The sequence below is a fragment of the Lepidothrix coronata genome, unplaced genomic scaffold (genome assembly GCF_001604755.1).
Source record: "Lepidothrix coronata isolate B3197 unplaced genomic scaffold, Lepidothrix_coronata-1.0 Scaffold68, whole genome shotgun sequence".
Classification (NCBI taxonomy): domain Eukaryota; kingdom Metazoa; phylum Chordata; class Aves; order Passeriformes; family Pipridae; genus Lepidothrix; species Lepidothrix coronata.
In genome coordinates this window covers 4,393,290-4,413,266 of record NW_016690248.1, presented here as the reverse complement: position 1 = coordinate 4,413,266, position 19,977 = coordinate 4,393,290, and the positions used below count along the sequence as shown (strand labels likewise).

Genomic DNA, 19,977 nt, shown 5'->3' with positions numbered 1-19,977 from the left:
TTAATGCTAACAATTATGCATAATTCAGTACCATTAATAATTTCTATTATGCTAAACCTCATATGTTCATTTCAGTTTTGGGATCGCATCATGCTTTGTAAATACAGAAATCCTCTAGCCCCCAAAAAACCCAGAAATCTACTAGTCCAAAGACATGGCATTCAATTGAAACAACATGCAACAAACAAGAAGAAAAAAAAAAATCTCAGCTCACAGAGATAGACAAGAAGAAAATACAAATATGGATTTGAAAAAAAAAAACACAAGTTTATGCATAGCAAGAGGGTTTTGAATCAGCGCTGGGAATATTTTTTAATAATGTAATACATATAAGTGAGTTGAAAAGATTGGTGTTTCCACTGCCTCTGTAGCTAGCAAGAGAGAATATAAAGGCCAGCATAGTAATTTTATGGGCCAGTAGTACACAGAGTAGTCAAAGCATATTCCACAGGACTGGAATGAAGTGATGGTTAAGAGATGCTCAAACCTGCTACCAACAAACATGGAGCACAGCTCTGCTGCAATTGTGAAACATCTTAAAACAGTTAATTGGTGATGAGGTCTTGCTACTATATTCACCCAAAAGACAATTATGGAAGCCTGTAAAAGCAAGTTACTGACACAGTAAATTTTCCCCAAGAAAAAGCACCCGGTGGACTAATAGGGGGAAAAAGCTATTTCTGGCCTTGTTTCTTGTCAATTCTCGTCATAAAACAACAAAATATTTATTCCAAGATTAGAGACATGTTCTAGAGGTCAGTACCTGACCAGTTAACATTATATTATTTTTTTTAAATGGTTCCAATCATTTTTTTAATGATTCCAAATCGAATATAGGGAATTTATCAGGCAGAGATTTTTGCCAGTAACTTTAAAAATAGAAACTTGATCTGAAAGGTCTCTCACATCTCATTGAAAATGCAAGTTGGGCCACTAGAATACAGTTGCCAAATTTGCAGATGAATCATTCACAAGAGAAGCCAATACAGCATGACAGAAATGGCAAAAAAATTAATTACATCAATGCATACTAGTAGAGATGCCATTTATACAAGCTGTCATTTATTACTCTACTGTCCCTTCTAAGGCAGGGGAGTTGCTGTCCCCAACCCTATTTCATGCTTTACTGCATGTATCAAGCAGCATTACTGCTCAGTATCCAGATACTGGGTTTGAGCTATGAGACACACTTATTTGAAACACAATAGCTCTGAATGTCTTTGCTTCTGCAATGCCAGTAGCAAGTCCTTTCTGCCACTGTTGTAGGAACTAAGGCATCAGTTTTTCCCTGCTAGAAAAGCATCTTGATGCAGGCTCTTATTAAGAAGCCTCTACATGTGACTGTCTATATTGTCTGCATTCTCTTCACACAGGTTTTACAGACTGGTCAGTACTAGTCTTATCAAAGAGAAGACCTGTCACTGAATTTGCTTACTGAGTCCCCAGTTCCCACCTCCATCACTCCAATAATTAAGCCAAATCAGCAGGGCTCAGAGTAACTGGGGGGTACAGTGGAAGACAGGAGGATGGCTATGCAACAGATGAGCAAAAAGAAAGAAAAGAATGTATTTGCTAGGCCTCTATACAGCCTAATTAAAAACTATTTCAAAATGTATTAATTTTACTTAGGAAAACTACATTTTATGATGGAAAAATGTCATTCAGAAAACTTTAGAAGGCATTTATTCACACTGAAAATCATATTTAAGCAAAATTAGGAAAAAAGAGCTTCAGGGAAAAAGAAACATTGATCAAACTTTTATAGCTGCAGCTTGCATTAATGAGAATATGATCTCTTATAATAAAGCCAGAGATGATAAACAGCTGCAGTGCCAATATAGCTCTTGTTATTTCAGATACAGAACAAGAGCAGCCCTGAGTGGTGTTTGGAATCTTTGTACTTCAACAATGGTGAGCTGCTCTTCCTAGCACAGGGACACATTACACATGGACACAGCATTGTGCTTTGTTCCAACAGCACACCACGGGGAACCAAGGGATGCAAAAATGGACATTGTGAACACAGAAACAATGTAACCACAGCTACTACCAGTGAGGCCCAAACAACGGTCCTACCTTCAGAAAAGCGTATTGTGTTCACAGCATCATATGCTGCTCTGATGTGCCTGTTGAAGGGGGACTGGAGAAATGCCACTCAAACTAGTAGACTATAAAGCAGCACTTCAACATACAAATGTACTTGAAATTTAATGCAAATACCTGCAACACCATATTAATTGGTCCATTAAGATTTACGTGCTGAGCTATCAATGACTAATACTTCTGTCTTAAATGGAGAAGCAAATCCCACAAGGCTAATGGACAATGTGTCATGCTGTACATGGAAGTTAAGCATCTGCATCAGCTGAATCCAACTTACACTCAGAGACAGAAAAGACACTGACTTCCAACATCTCAGCTGTATTACCAATGAAACGGGAGTGAGGGTTTTATTCACATTTTGCTTTGAAAAAGAGGGACAGAGAATTTATTCTCCACATGTTTTGCAAATAAAGCCATGTCTAAAATAAACATGCTGCTCAAGGATATATCAGAATAAGATTCTTATACTTCTGTAAGAGTAAGTCTAATTTTTCCCCACACTTCCAGCTTGCCATTATCCTACCAAATCTATGGCTGGGAGGTAGATTTTCCAAGGAAACAACTTTTCTGTTAGTTTTTAACTTCAGCAAAACCAAAATGTCATACACTTCATCATTTCTTGCAGGTCAGTCTGCTGTGGGCTCAATGGCTCCCAGATTCTCTGCCATGGAGTCAAGAATCTGAAAGTCCAAATTCTAGCAACAGCCTCAAAGCTCAGGGCCTCCTGCATTAGGTGCAGAGACAGGGAAGCTGGCAGAGTTCTCCGAGCTTCTGGTCAAGGCCTGGCAACCCTAAGACAGAAGATGGGGCGGGGACCCCGTATTCAGGGGGAACTTCCTCCAAGAGAGGCAAATGCTCTATTTGAGAAAAGCCAAAATGAAAATGTGGCATTTCCTTTCAAGACAAAGTGTAAAGACATAAAAATGTAGTTTTCAGATTGAATCTCAGCACAGGGGTTTTCTTAACAATGGTATTTCCCACAGAAAGAAAATGCCACATCTTGGGCACCTTATCTGTAACTCATACCCTGACAGGAGCAACTGTTTCCCAACAGGTAACTGATTACAGGAAGACTCATCAGGATTGTATCTACATCTTGTTGCCATTAAAACAATACAGTAAATTAAAAAAGAAATTATTTACTGTGACATAAGCATCAAGAGTTTCATGGCTTGAACTGCTACTTCATGGTCCTTGTCCAGAGGCATGGACACAATTCGATCCTAATGGGTGTAAAATGACAATAAAAAGATGTAACATGGTTTGTTCTCAATAAACACGTATTTTTGCTACAGCTAGATCATCTACGCTAGTACAGCAGAGATTTATTTTTATTTCGGCAGCTATTTCCTAAGAGACATAAGGCAACTTGATTACTACCAAGTAGTTCCCCAGCCCCTGAAAATTAACAGCATGTTAATTTTTTAACTGAATTAATCATGCAGTAATATGATATTTTTTATAGATGTAATGTATGCATTCACAAGAAATCAACTACAGTCTACAAATTAAAAGTGACTGACAACTTGTTTCTAAGATGTTACTATTGGCACTTCAGCATGTTAAATGAAGGTAAGCTTCAAATTACAAGCATTATATAATCAGTTTCTCCCATCAACAGTGAAGTGCCTGTACCTACACATTACAGAAGCCAGTGCCTTGCTAGAAAGATAATTAGGACTTAAGTCATAAAGGCACCTCCTGGAATAGCAGCAATATTCCTGACCTCCAAAATGCACACTATTGTAACTTGGTACACATGCAAACATCTCAGAAAACTGGAAATTTTCCTGTCCCGTGTAACCAAGAACTTGCACACCTCAGTGTGGCCTATATCTTTAAGATATATTATACCTTCAGACTTGCTTGACCGGGGACTAACAGCTTTCTCATTTAACATAAATCTCTAGATTCATTTTACTTTGCAAATTCCTTTTTCTCACAATTCAGTTGCAAGGTGTGTTAAATGCACAAATCCTGAGTTTGAACACTCAAGGGTAACAGAGATAACATGTGAAACTCCCTCTTGCAGGAAATGGATTCATGGTTATATGATTGCATTCCCCATCACTCAGAAAGCATGATTTAAACTTTGAAACTTGTATGTTGCCTGTAGCTGTTTGGGTTTCTTTCACTTAGAGGGGAAGGAGTTGTGTTTGGGTGGAGTTTTTTTGATTGGGGGATGGAGTTTGCAATGATCCATTTACATTGCATCCTCCACACAGAGGGAGCTTGCAGTACAGACAGACTGGAGCTATTTCGTCAGTCTTTATTGAATACCAATCCTGTGGTTACGCAGCTTGCAGCACACAGAAAGATAAGGGACTACCAGATAATCATTTAAATCATTTAGATAGACAAGCTTCAGTCTGAATAATTTATTCTTAAGATAGCAATATTAATCTATTTCTTGTTCTTTGAGGATGTGCTATAGGTATTTTTCACTATTAGCAATTGCTTAGATATACAGATAAGCACTGCACCTTTGCAAAAAGAACACAAATTAGCACCACATGCAGGCATTGATTATGTACTGATGCAGAAGGACTGAAATATCAATCACATCTTGAGCTTTCTTATTCAAATACTGAAAAGGCCCAACCTCACTGGGATAAAAGTAGCTGACAAAATCATTACCAATTTAATCCAAGCCAGGATTAAAAAAAGTAAAGGTCTTACTTCTTAAATGAGTCAGGATGTTGAAATATGATAAAGGCAGTGTACAGTGTCAGTGCAGCCACAAAACACTCTCAAACTTACTGTGTATCACCTGACTTGATCAGAAAGGAGATAAGGGATCCTGCTTCAAGATTCATACTGACATGGTAGATCAAGAGAGAGCCATTCCCACATCAGTGTGATACATGGACAGCCAGTCCAATATCTACAAGGTTAACCCATTATCTGGGGCAGCAAAAAAAGGGACCTTCAGCATATGAAATTCTTTGTCATCTGCCAAAGATCCTGTAAAAAATTTGGGCCATTCCAGATGAATGGTGGAGGTAACTGACCACAGTGCATGCTAACACCGTTTTCTGCATAAACTAAAGTGAAAAGGAATATTCCACAGAAACAGAGGGAAACATCCCTGCAAAACCCCTTCATCCACTCAGTCAATCAGGCTGTTTCTGCAGTTCCTGTCAGTCAAGACAACGGGGAGATCAGCTCTGATCAAAACATTTGACCTTGTGTATACACCTGACCTAGACTTAAAAAAAAGAGCAAACAGTAATTTACCTTGAATCTGCTAGTAAAGAGATCCATCCTGGAAACAAGTTCTTTTCTGCTATAAATTCCCTGCAGTCCCAGAAGACACTTCAACCGCACTTCAGCTTGCTACAAGACAAAGACAAATAGGCTAAGAGTAAAAAACATGTATCTTTGTTGTTCACTACTGGCATTTCTATTATGTAAATAAGAGTTCTTTGTGGTGCCTACAGCAGGCTATCCAAATGCTGCCTTATCTCCTTTATTAGTGATATCAGTACCATCTTGTTTGTGCGTATACACACTTGTCTCTCTCTCACACACACAGAGGAAGCCTGCAGTGAGCCAAACTTAAAGGTAACATCAAAGTTTGTGTTAGGCTCCCTAAGAGTCAAAGAAACTCTCACAGACCTTGCAGTTAATAAAAGCAACAGAGTGCAAAAGATACAGGGATTGTGCTATTCATCTGTTAAAGATACAAAGACAAGAGTATGGATGACCTACTTAATACAACCAGCACTCTCCCATACATCAGACTTTGCTTGCTTCCTTTCAACTGTTGACTTGGACAACTGTTAGACACAGACAAGGACTCCAAGAAATTCTGGATTACTCTGGATTCCCAGAGGAAGAGGCACGCTCTAGAAACGCACTGGCTTGTTATTGTGGGTTCTTACAGAGTTGTGTTATGCCTTCTCCCTATTTCTGTTTTACACTAGAACACTGTGTTTTAAGCATTCTAAGAAAAGGGTTGCTTTGAATCTGGCCTAATTAGTTAATTTAGGCTAAACATATTTATCCATGCAAGGTGTTATTTCATATTACGAGCACTGTTGCTTCATGGACACCTCAAAAAGAAGTCTTTTCCTTATCCAGTTTTTAAATTATCTCATGCATATTGCTACATCTTTCAAATGACAAAGTTTTAAATAGCATTAGGAAAGTAATTTTTAAGATTCAACACAGAAAAATGACCATGTTCTGTAAAATTATAATGCTAAGGATATCAGCAGAGACACTTAAATGAACTGCAGCCTTTGAATCAGTCTCTTTATATTTCTTTCTTAATTCCTCTTGCTAACAATAGCAGTAAGAATAATCAAGGAAATCCAAGAAAGGAGACCACCTACACATAGGCTATCCATTGCTACAAGTTCCTGTTCACCTGCTTAGATGGAAAGCCAAGGATGATACCCAGTAGAAGGGTTTGCCAAACAGTTTTGCTTTTTGCTAGAAATATAACCCAAAGGATCAACAGGTAACAACGTACACTGTTCTTTAATCTGCCCATAATACACCAGCAGTACTTATTCTATATTTTACTTAAACTTTAAAGTCTCTGAGGAAGAGACCGTTGCCCACACCTGCTGCTTCCTACAGCCACAGGGGCTCCGCAGCACAGAATTCACTCACAAACAGTCCCAAGTTGGTACCCGTCCCTGCACACGTGCACGAACTCAGCTCAGCCAATGTACAGCAATCTTGGCTTCAGCTGCACTCAGTTCTTTTCCACAAGGCTTTGCTTGTGAATAGGGACTGAATTCGTGCTTGGAGAAAAGGAAAGAAGTCTGCAATGGCTTGCTGAATGGTCATATAGCCCTTGGCATGCAGCGAGTAATGTCATTTGTCAATCAGGTGGCATTCAAGTGTGGATCTGCAGATATAAAGTTTAATACATTAAAGTATACCATCTCCCTTCTAAGATACCTGTTCCCACCTGAAAGCTCTCAGTCATAACCCTTTATGTGTATGTTTCTTTTAAGTGTTGAGAAAATTAACTCTAGTAACTAGAAACACATAACTACTTCTACTCTGACTACCTCTGCTATTTTCCTATGTTTTTCATCTACATTTTCTCCTTCTCAACCACTTCCCCTTTTCCAGATTCAACATTCCTCACAGTTTTAGAAGGATGTGAAGTAATTCTGAATGATCAATTTTGAATTAACTATTTCACTACTTATCTTCAGCTCCTTTCAACACTAATATTAGCAAACACAAACACCCAGCCACCTTATCTCCTTGCCAGACCTACCATTTTAACCTTGCCAAAATACCTGCCTGTTCAGTCTTTCAAAGATGTGACAGAGTGAAGGCGAATTATGTAAGCACATTTTCAGGATACTCTGAACACACACACTGTCCCTCAGCTGTACCACAGCATATTTCGACCCTGACCCGCAAACAGACTGGCAGAAAACAGCAGCAAAGTGGTGGGCAGCTCTGACCTCAGAGAGCTCTGCATGGGCTCCAGCACTGTTTAGACACATTCAGTTATGAGATTTCAGCCCCACCACTATCACAGAGATGGGGCCACTCAATAAACCTTACAAATACAGGGTGGGAGTTGGATGGTTTGAGTGAGTCATTGAGTCATTTTTTACTCCTCAACACCCCCCAGGTTATAAACTGGGGAGATCCACTTCTGAATTATCCCTCAATAGCAGAGACAATCCACCTGTCCTTTGAATAAAACAATTTAAAAAACTGCCCTCCCCCAAAAAAAATCCACACATATGCACAAAGATATGAGCAGAAAACCATTTGAAGAAATAAGTATTTCAGAAGTAGCCAGAACCATGGGATCAGTTTCTACAGCCATGTTGGACAGAAGGCAAAACTAAAAACGCTTTCAATTTCCTGAAATTTGCCAGGAGGATCCCATAGTCAAGACACAGAAGTTCATTTCAGCAGAAAGTTCCTGTTTCCATGGGATTTCTTTGAGTGTTTTTCACAGTCTAATGAGAAAACCTCAACAACTTGCCCTGAAGTTCCAGATAAAGCTAGTCTAACATGGTAGGAGATCGCAAGTGTTAATCTCCATCCTCTCTGCCTTCCTGATTCCTTTTCCCATCCTTATTCTTCATTGTCTTGATTTTTCTGTCTTTAACTCAGAAATTTTTACACAGCACTTCCCTTCAACATCTGCTGCTCAAATCAGCATGGGTTTAATTGGATCTGGATGCTGATTTAGGTACTACATATTCCCTTGGAAGAACAGTAGAGCCTTTGAGTACAAGGCAAGGGCCTAGGTTTCACAAATGCAGGTGACTGGGCTTATATATAATGTCCAACTGCAAACAACTATCAGATTTATTATCAGCTGTTCCCTGGTCTTCAAAAATAAAAAGTTAAATTATTTCTGGCAGATGAATATAAACTACTTGAAAGCATATCTTTATACTGCTGTTCCACAACTCTTATTGGGGCAAAGAGAGCTTTTCACATACAATTTTGAGCATCTTATCTCTGATTTTGAAGAATCTTCTTGCATCTAGAAAATAACCTTTCACGTAAAAATATAATGTTTAATATCAAATTATAATGGCAAAATGGTATCTCATGGGGAAGAAACATTGATCATCTTCAAATAAAAGACTCTGGAGACAAAAATGTTAATTTTATACTTACTTCTCCCTCCTCTCTCCCCTTTAAAGCCTCACAAATAACTGAACTTAATCTCTGTTTACAGCACTGTAGATGATCCTGGCCAGGTTTTCTCCCATCCTTAGAATACTTCCGTGGTTGTTCCACTCTGGGACCTAAATTATTTGGCAAACTTCTCTGTGATATATACTAAAAGAAAACTGGCTCTGGGAATTAGCAGTTTCTTGCTGCCCACCCCCAGCAAGATGGGACAGAAATGCTTATTAAGGAGAAGTAGTGGGAAATTACATACATATGTATATAGAAGCACTGCTGCCCCTGCTGATGCCAAAAATGCCCTGCTCTCCTTTTGAAATCAGGCAATTTGACAGTGGCTGCAAATCACAAAGCACTGCCAGGACTGCAGCCACCAGTAGTGGCACACTACCAAGTCTCAAGCAAATGTAATATATGGAAGACTCCCCACTTTATCTCACTCTTATTGCATGTGCTTTGCTTTCAGATAAAAAGCTTTAGAAAAAAAAAACATTTCCAGTTCCCAGTAAATGGCACTGGATGAACTACGTGCATTAATCAGAGACAACAGCTGTTAATTTTCACTGTACAGTACTGCAAATGAAGACATGTCATCTTCAAAAATGACTTTATTTTGAGAATTCTCCAAACTGAACATACACTAAAAAGATATTCTGATCAGATAAAATTTATGCAGGAAAAACCCAACAGTCCTTGATAGATTTGTTGTCCTAAAAACCCAAGTGCCGCCTTTAGAGGAACGGCACGATGCAGGGAAGCAAGAGGCCTCGTGCGACCCCTCCTGGCCTTGGTGGCAAACTACAACTTCACTCACAGAACACAAACATCGCCCAGAGCTGGCACAAATACCAGGATGTTTCAGGATGTACACAGGAGCTATATACACCTTCAAAGGTGGCCTGCAGAAGCACAGTGTGCCAATTTCTGTAATTAGCCATTCTTGATAAACATTCCTATCCTCCTAAAATCTCTCATCATTTTAGAAGCACAAGAAAAAGCATATTTTCACAGAATCACAGAATGGGTAGGTTGGAAGGGACCTCATCTGGTCCAATCTCCTGCTCACACAGGGTCATCCTGGAGCACATTGCACAGGACTGCATCCAGACGGTTCTTGCATATCTCCAGTGAGGGAGACTCCACAACCTCTCTGGGCAACCCGTTCCAGTCACAGAATCATAGAATCAACCAGGTTGGAAAAGACCTCCGAGATAATCAAGTCCAACCCTTGATCCAACACTGCTGTGGTTACTAGACCATGGCACTAAGTGCCACATCCAGTCTCATCTTAAAAACCTCCAGGGACAGAGAATCCACCACCTCCCTGGGCAGCCCATTCCAATGTCGGATTACTCTCTCCGTAAAAAATTCCTTCCTAATATCCAACCTAAACCTCCCCTGGCACAGTTTAAGACCATGCCCTCTTGTCTTCCTGAGAGCTGCCAGGGAGAAGAGACCAACCCCCACCTGGCTACAACTTCCTTTCAGGGAGTTGTAGAGTGAGGAGGTCTTCCCTGAGCCTCCTCTTCTCCAGGCTAAACAATCCCAGCTCCCTCAGCCTCTCCTCACAGGACTTGTGCTTGAGTCCCTTCACCAGCTTTGTTGCTCTTCTCTGGATCTGCTCCAGCACCTCAATATCTTTTCTGAACTGAGGGGCCCAGAACCAGACACGGTGCGCAGTCACATACACAGTAAAGAAATTGTTCCTCGTGTTCAGGTGGAACTTTCTGTGCATCAGATTCTGTCCATCGTTTCTTGTCCTATTGCTTGGCATTTTGGAGTTACTGACTTCTTTTGGGGTTTTGGGTTGTTTGTTTTGGTAGGTTTTGGGGGGGTTTTAAATGTGCCTCTACTCGAAAAGCAAAAACAAATATACCATAAGGAAAAGGAGAAAACTCTTTGAGACATGGCTGGACTTTCTGTAAATATTTTCTATATCCATCTAATTCCAAATGAGAAATGCAATATTGAAGACTATTTACTATAGACAATATCTATTTGTTCATTTTTATAAATTTAAACAAAATTTTAAATGTCCATCAAGCATAAAAGCAGAATTTCAATCAACATTTAACACCACCTGTGCTCAACGGATATAGGCCAATTTACAATCAGAAATAATTCCCCATTCAGTAACATATAAAAATAATTGCACACACAGGGATACACACAGAACTGGAAAAAAATGTTCTCTGTTATTTAGTGTTACAATGGTTTTGAAAATAAAACCTGAAATGGGGAAGAAAGTAATTTCTTTTTTGTACCACTACAGTTTTAAATATCTACTCTCAAGAATTTAAATGTTAGGATTCTTCAAAAAAAAATTTTTAAAAATCCCCTGTACTACCCCCGGTAAGAAAAACTTTAAAACTTTACCTTATCATACAGCATCCATCCAACATATTTTAAATAGCTATCATTTAAAAAAGCATCTGGGTACGTTTTAATCCAGCTGCCAATTTCTTCAATGCAAGTCGCTCGGATCTCAGGGATCACATCACTGTGCAATTATAAAATCATAATATTAATACATTAAAAATCAATATAAAAATCAGTTATGTTATTTGCAATATTTTTATGTTCTGGAATTGCAAAAAGCATGTATTATTCAAAATATTACAAGTATTTTCATATTAATAAGTTAGTCTTCAATCAATACTTAGACCACTTTTAGCCACAAAGTTTCATGCAATAATTATTTTGCAATTCCTGATATCTTCTCAATCACAAATGCACTGCTTTACAGCCAGCAGGAAGAACTGAAGAAGCATACTCAAGAGGTCTTTTCATAAGCCCAAATTCTTTAAATTAATTTAACTGCTACACTTTCCTTGACACCATCAGTGCCTCTAGGATGTTTAACTTGATTCTCCTATCTGTATAATCTGAGCAAGAGTTTCTTGGGAATGAAGATACACATCACAGCTTTATTTTTACTCTTACCGGTAACGGTTTAGAAATGTCCCTTTGAAAATAGCATTCATCATGTTCTGTATCTCTAGAAGCTTGTGCTCATACTGAAATATAAAGAGAACTGAATGTTAATATTGGTCCCACAATTCACTACACATGAAAAATTTGCAGTAGGGCACTTGGAATACTACCGTGATGAAAACGGCTGGTGTTTACACATGGTACCAACATAAAACGAGTGGTCTGTATCTACACCAGCAATTGGCCTCTTTGTTAGCTATGTCCTGAGGAAAGGTTTATTGGATACCAACTGCTAACCTGGCTAACAGGGAACTCGTTTGATACAGTGAGTCCTGATCTATCAATATGCAAATGATCTTCATATATAGGTCCAAATTCTGGTTTTATGTATTTGAACAGAGATGGAAGAAAGGCATTTTCAAAATACATCAATTGCACAATGAGCATGTATTTTAACTGAGCCCTGAAAATCTAGATACGAACTTCTAAGAAACCAAGCCACTTAATAAAAACATTTTCTCATCAACAGCATCAGAAAGGGTGACAAGTTTGAGTTTCCCCCCAACACACCCACTTCCTCTGTCTTTCCCATAAGATCAGATTTATGATGATACTAAAACACCCTGCCTAACCCAGACACTCCTTCCCACAAAAAAGGGGTTGTTTCTGTAACAGAGAAGTCCATGGACATCCAAAGCTTAGAAAAGAGATTAGTGATTCTAAGGTCAGGAGACAAGGAACTGTGCTTGATCTTCATATATCAAGTCACCTCCTTCTTCAAGTCAGAATTATTTTTTAAAGTTACAGTTCTGCCTCTGGGAGTTGAAAAGGAGCTGTTTGAGCAGGGAAGAAATGATAGAAACTGAACAGCAGAAGTGATACAGGACATACCTGAGTTAAGTCTGTTTTTATAATGCATTACTTACACAGAGATGTCAGTTATCCTGTGCCCTTTTTCATTCTTTGCTAACATTTTGGCTTGTAATTTGTACAAACGTATACAAACCTGCACTCCCACAACACCAGAGCTATTGAGGCAATTAAATCTGTGTGTAAACCCACATTTGTACAAAGATCAAGGGCTAACAATACCAATTTAAAGAAGCAGTTACTAGGACAGACATCAGAGGTTAACAGTACATAATGCAGTTATTGCGTCAGTCATTTTTGTACCACTTAATCCAGCCAGTCACACCTGCTCTGCACAATGCATTAGACAAACATATAAACCTCAAGGAGCTGCAGTGACCCAAAAGCAAGCAGTCAGAAATCCCTCTTTTTACATTTTCACACATCTCCTGTACAAGACACCTCCCTAACCTCTTTCCTTTTTCTCTCTAGCTGGTCAAGTCTGTAACTGGTCCTCTTGCCACTTATCCTCTGCTTCTCCACCTCATATAATCTTTGAGCATTGTGCTTGTTGACATCAAGGTTCAGATGGACGCTTACAACTGCCGTCAAAAGTTTCATTGCTAAAAAAGAAACAAACCCAACACATTTAGCTTAGCTCAGAGATATGTAGCATAAATATATTCACCACTTTATCACAAAAACGATAAGGTTAGCCAAATCCATTTTATATCCAAATTATGAACATTACTGGATTATTAATTTATTTTAAAATACAGCGTTTATAAAGGCAGACAATTTTCAAAAAAAGGAAAACTAAGTTCTATTTCTGGTGATTTACAACTTTTGGTCAGAGTTCTAGTCAGAGAAGTAATTTACTGGGCAACTCTTCTTAGTTTATGTAATTCTGACTTTTCTGCAAAAGAATCTAGAATTGTGGAACAGCTGATTTTCAGTAACTAAAAAAATAGAAAAAACAGGGAAGCTGGCTCAGAAAAGGCTGGGAATCTTAATTTTAATGGAATTGACAAAAATTCATATTCCCCTAAGGATTGCTAGATAGTTTGTATAGATTTCAAGTGGGTTTTTTGAGTCTTCAAAGCAAACAGCATACTAAATTATACTTTAAGTGCTCTTTGCATTGTGAAGAGGGTATTTACTAGCTTTAGGGGGGAAAAAAAAGTTGCAGCTTTAGTATCATCATGCTTCATGAGACAAAAATGTTCTTTTTAGCACAGAGACCACAAAAATAGCAGCTCTCCAAAGGAAGCTTTTTTAGGTGAAGAGTTTAATGCAACCTCATCACATTAATCAGTGGAGGGAGGAAAATAAAGTAGAAAACTATGAAAAAACAGTTACTGAAAAAAAAAAAAAAGACTCAGAACAGCATAATTCTAAAGTTAGTCATGTCAGACACTAAAGAAAATTTCTTTATAAAGAAAAAATTGAGCTAAACCTATCATATCTAAAGCATCCAAATTCCATTCAGATATACACGGGAACAAACAATTCATATTCTAGACAATTGTATAACATATATTAGGAGGAAGGCGCTCTCAATGCGTAAGAGAACAACTGCTCCAGTAAACAGAGCTTTTCAATTTAGAGCAGTTTTGTTTGTACACAAGACAACAAAACTCTATCTACTCTAAAGATTATCTCCAGCAATTCTGCGAGTTATTTTACCTGCCAAAGTGCTTGTGTGTCTAAATGCTCTGACCATGGAGTCCGCTAAGCCTGTAAGCAGCGAGATGACAGTGTCCATCAAGTAGCTATCATACAGGATGCTGCACTGGCACTGCTGGACAAGCACTGCAATAAATTCACAGAAATTGGCCTTGAACTTCTTCCAATAGGGTCCTGTTCTGATCAGTGGGTAGTCTTCATTGTCCTGTACAAGAAAGAAAAGTCAAGAGAAAACACACTAATTATCTTTGTTTGTGCATTCACATCTCTCCCATTGAATATGAGAGAGAGTTTTGGTGAGTTTCATTTCATGCCCCCAAAACTTTTTTCATGGTTATTACTCCAAATCAGGGACAAGCAACTAGGCTACAAGCAAGCACAGAGACAAAATAGCTTCATCATAGCTACCTTGTCATGACAGCTCACATTCGAAAACAATATATGTGAGGTAGCTGTGAACAGACAGGAGGAGAGGGCATGTGAAGCCAGAGCATCATAAATAACTTTCAGTGGCATAAACCATGAGCACTCATGGCCCCCTCTACTTCCTCACAGGTAGTAGTGCTTCCCCACTTCCCTGTCTTTCCTCTTCCTGCAAAAGCATGGTAAAATCCAGGCAGAAAATTAAGTGAGTGTTAAGTGGAGACAAACAACTGCAGTGTGAACAGGATGGGATTGTTTTCCTCAGTAGCATTGCCAGCTTAAGGAGTTTATCAGGCTAAAGCTTACTGACATAGGTGTCATTCACGTATACCGTCCACACCAGGGTCTCCAAAAACCTCCACAAAAACAGTAAGTAGGCAATACCTTTGACATTACACAAAAAGCAAGTTACAGTAAAACCATAAGTGTTCACAGTACAGTTCATACTGCCAGGAGGAAAGCAGACAGAGGGAAGTTCAAATGACTTCTCACACATGTGAAAGGCACGTTAGGAAGACTGTAAATGGCAACTTCAGACGGTGTGAATATTTATTTCATTTACACATCACAGATCCCAGGAATGGTTCAGAATATGAATTTGCATCCTGACAGTTTCCAGGTGTGAGTGGAGCCAAGGAACTCCAAAATTTTACTCACTATGGAAAACTTCATCCTGAAGGCAGGCCACTGTTCAGCTGGTCCTTCACTAGGTGCTCAAACACCTTCTCAGACATATTCTAACTTACAGCTTCACATCCAGCACAACTTCGTGTACTTAAAAAGTACACTTTATGCTCTTCTCTTGTAACTTTGTTTCCAAAGCACAGGGGCCACGGCTTTCTTGAAAAATAAATGCAAACCCAGACTGATCACAGGGTTGGCCACAACCTAAAATATACTGGAAATCTGGAATTTGGGATGTGTTCCTGGTCAGGTTATAAGAGTCAGTTCAGAGCCTAACAGCAGCAGCAAGTGCCAAGACAGAAAGGGAAGTTCTCATCAAGCTCCATTTAATGCTCCTTGATCCTGACATAGACAGCAGAAAGACAACCTACAACTTCAGGAAATACCTACTTTACCACCATAACTTATTCCTCAATCTGAAAAGCAGCACAAATATACAAAATCTCACTTTTCAAGAGCGTTACTACTATCCTTGTTTATTGCACTGGGATACTGTTTAATGGTAACATGCATATTGTAAACATATAGACGACACAATGGGCACACCACCTAAAGTTAGGCACCTAACTTGGGATTCCCTTAGATTCCTTCCATAACCAGTAGAGAAGTAGCTCTGCTTCCAGAAATCAAGCCAGACTAGGCACTTCACACAGGTTCTTCCAGAAACTATTGAAATCACCCAAGTGAGTGATGTGAGCTCCTGCTCTGACTCAACCTGGAAATGTTTCCTTTTTTCATACAGAGTCTACGTAAACAGAAGAAAATCAAAATCAAGTGCCAACAAGGAAATGAGATAAATTCCCCACAATGCTGCAATTGTTGTATGGGAAGGGGCATTGCAGAAAAGCTGATTCTGCTCTCAAAATATTCTTCCATTTAAACATTTATTTGAACAAATCTGTCTGCCAAAACCTCTGTGTGCATACGCATGTGTGCACATACGCATGCATACACACACACGTGTGTGTAGAGCTTGCTGGAAGGGATGGGGAACATTCTTGAGCACCACTGCAACTCGATACACACCAATCTGTTCAAAATGCTGATGTCCCATCTCTTTGACATAAGTAGTGAGAAACAGACACTTTAGAAGTGTGTGTCATCCAAAACAGAGGTCTAAAACAGACCTGATGAGGCACCTCTAGAAGTGCACGATTATCTCCATCCACTTTAAGATGACTACTTCTGATGTGTCTGCCTACACTGAAAACAGGATATACAACCATAGAAACTGCTATACTTCAGTTGCAGAGAACCACAACAGTCCTACCATGTCCACCGGCCAAGTAACTGTCAGGATCCAAGGATAGGCCATGAATTTCTTGTACTGCAACCCAGTTTCCTGTAATGCAGGAGACAAAATTTTGAAAGCTTGACGATGAAATGGCACAGTTAATTCATAAACACAAAAGCATCACAAAACATGCAACATCTTTAAAAGGCTATTAGAACTTCAGATAATGTGTATTACAGGTGGTTCAGACAATCTAAAACATTAAACAAAATCTAAATCCTTCTTTTCTTGGTATTTTTTATTTATAACCAATGACAGAAGAAAAACACAGTTTTACATAAAACCTGAGTTTTCTTGCTACAAGTAAGACACAACTTGTTTTCAAAATTTAAAAGCAAACATATACAAAGTATAACTCTCATTATTAATTCTAAGATACGGCTTCTCAGCAAGGCTAAGTATATATCCCTTTCCAACATTTAGTACCTAGATACCGTAAAACATCCAAACTCTAAAACAAAAAACATTCTGAGCTTTTCAAATTATAGAGAAATGTTTTCAGCACTAGTGTAACTTGATTCAGAGATGTTTTCTCAACTCTGCAATTATTCCAAGACAAAAGGCATGAAATCTAGAGTTATTTATTACGCTTAATGAAGTAAAAGTATTTCTATCCCCATCTAGTTGTACAGTTATGCATCAAACTTAACTCTTCCATTGACAAACATTTCAGCAACAAAATGGGAAAGGGAAGGGAGACCTATAAAAGAACAAAGAACTACAAAAAATAAAATGTTACATACAGAAAGAAAAGCAGAAGAGAGAAACAGATTAGTTTAAGAAAGAAGTAAAACAGAAAACAGTGGTCCTAAAGACAAGTCTATCTCACTACTGAGGAATACCACAGACCACAAAGAGGAAATGCCTCAACGATCACATTCTCTGCAGCCAACACCAGCAAAAGTTTTCACAGAATCACAGAAAGATTGAAATTGAGAAAGACTCTTTGAGATCATCTAAACCAAGCCCACTTGCTCAAGCATGGTCAGCCAAAGTAGGCTGCCCAGTGCCGTGTGTGACTGGTACCCCTGCTCTCAACCCCTACTAACGTCTTTAGCATAACTAATGCCATTTTATGAGGCAAGCACCACTTCTCTGTGATCAAGTAGGTCACATATTCATTCCCTTTCCCTCATTCTCAGGACCAGAAGGTCCTGTGAACCAAGCAGACAAACCAAACAGATTTCTTCTTCCCCTTCCTAGTGGTCTTGTGGTTTTTGAGAGCCAGGCCAAGTACTTCTTTCCTTAACGGCCTTGAAGGTCCCATGCATTCAGACAGACAGGTGGTGGCAATGACCCAGTCACACAACAGGGAGCCATCACAGCAACCAGAGCAGTCTATAGAATCAAGGGGCTGCAAGACTTAAATGATGAACTTTGACCAGAGCTGCTGCTGGACAGTGAGACCTGAGCTGTATTATAAATTCTATATTATGCTATTATATTGAATCTTCTTGTAGAAACCCTCTGCCATTTTAATCATAAATTCTGTGCTAGACTAATCATAATATATTGTTAAGAAATAAAGCTTTAATTGTAACTACAATTAGTGCCACCATCATTCTGCCAAGGATCCCTGAAAGTACATGTCTGTCCTCTCAGTGTCAGGTGATGCCTTGCGCAGTCAACTAATATTTTCACAGACAGACACTCTACAACCTCTCTGGGCAACCTGTTCCACTGCTTGACCACCCTCTCAGTAAAAGTTTTCTTGTGTTCAGGTGAAATTTCATACATTTCTGATTGTGCCCATTGCCTATCTTGGCTTGCCTTTGCACTCACTGTCTCATTGGGCACCATTGAGTAGAGCTGTGCTTCCTCCTTGTCATTCTGTCACATCAGGTATTTTTACACACGGATGAGATTCCTCTGAGCCACCTTCTTTCCAGATTGAACAGGGTCAACTCTCTCAGCTTCTCCTCACATGACAGCTCATTAATCATCTTCGTGGCCCTGCACTGGACTCACTCCAGTAAACCCATCTCTATCTATTGTACTGTGAGGCCCAGAACTCAACTCAGCTCTCCAGATGTGGTCTCAGTAGTATGAACAGAGAGGAAGGATCACCTGCCATGACCTGCTGGCAGTGCCCTGCCTAATGCAGCCCAGGAGGTTGTTGGTCAACTTTGCTGTGAGGGCGCATTGCTGACTCATGTTCATTTTGTCATCCACACAGAGATCCTACTCTGCAGAGCTGCTTTCCAGTCAATCAGCCCCCAGTGCATAGTGGTGCATGGAGTTATTCATCCCCAGATTTACAGGGTTTCCTGTTGTAAAACTTCATGAGCTTCCCCTCTGCCCAACTCTCCAGTCTGTTGAGATCCCGCTGAACAGCAGAACAACCACCTGGTCTAGCAGGTAATCCTCCTAGCTTTTGTATCATCTGACAACTTGCTAAGAGCAAACTCTGTCCCACTGTCCAGGTCATGATTCAATATGATAAACAGCACTGGCCCAAATATCAAACCCTGGGGTACAGCACTAGTGACTAGCCTCCAACTGGACCTTGTGCCAACCTCATGGGCACGGTTGTTCAGCCAGTTTTCAGTCCACCCAACTGTCCACTAAACTAACTCAATATTTCACCAGCTTGTACATGAGAACAGTGTATCAAGTCTTACTGAAGTCAAGATAAAAAAACATCTGCTCATCCCTCCTCATCCGCCAAACTACTCACTTTGTTATAGTTGGCTATCATGTTGGTTAAGCACAATTTCCCCTTTGTAAATCCATGCTGACTACTCCTGATCACCTCCTTAACCTCCACGTGTTTGGACATTACTTCCAGAATTCGTTGCTTCTTCACCTTCCCAGGGATCAAGGTGAGGCTGGTCAGTTTGAGTTTGCCAGATCTGCCTTCCTGCCCTTTCTGAAAACGGGAGTGACGTTTGCTTTCTTCGACGCTTCAGGAATCTGTCCCAATGGCCACAACCTTTCAAAGATCATCAAAAGGGGCCTCACAGTGACATCGGACAGTTCCCTCAGCACTCCTGGGTACCTTCTGTCAGACCACATGGTTTTATGTATGTTCAGTCCATTTAACAGTTCCCTAAGCGGACCTCCTTCAAAGAAGGTAAGTAATCCTTGCTCCAGACTTCCCCTATGATCTTACAGACCTAGTATTTCTGAAAGCCAATCTTTCTTACCATTAAGGAAGCCAATCTTACCATTAAGGAAGCCAATCTTACCACTAAGGAAGCCAATCTTACCAGTAAGGAAGCCAATCTTATCAGTAAGAAGCAAAAGCGGCATTGAGTACCTTGGGCTCTTCTGTGTCCTTTGTCACAAGGGCCCCCACCACATTTAGCAGTGGACCCATGTTTTCCCTGGGCTTTCTTTTGCCGTTTCAAAACAATATTTCAAACTAACAGAAC

General features: G+C 39.6%; 1 protein-coding gene across 2 annotated transcripts in view; it reads right to left on the bottom strand.

Moving 5' to 3' along the window:
• Positions 1–19,977, bottom strand: part of LOC108499011 (cohesin subunit SA-2-like) — a 59,137-nt gene that overhangs the window by 29,511 nt on the left and 9,649 nt on the right. For both annotated transcript variants that reach the window (XM_017818385.1, XM_017818386.1), the window contains 7 exons: positions 16,580–16,651; positions 14,203–14,407; positions 12,988–13,139; positions 11,677–11,750; positions 11,110–11,233; positions 5,341–5,439; positions 3,247–3,326 (listed from right to left, as the gene is read on the bottom strand). In XM_017818385.1, coding sequence (XP_017673874.1) covers positions 3,247–3,326; positions 5,341–5,439; positions 11,110–11,233; positions 11,677–11,750; positions 12,988–13,139; positions 14,203–14,407; positions 16,580–16,651 — 806 coding nt within the window. The remainder of the gene's footprint in view (positions 1–3,246; positions 3,327–5,340; positions 5,440–11,109; positions 11,234–11,676; positions 11,751–12,987; positions 13,140–14,202; positions 14,408–16,579; positions 16,652–19,977) is intronic.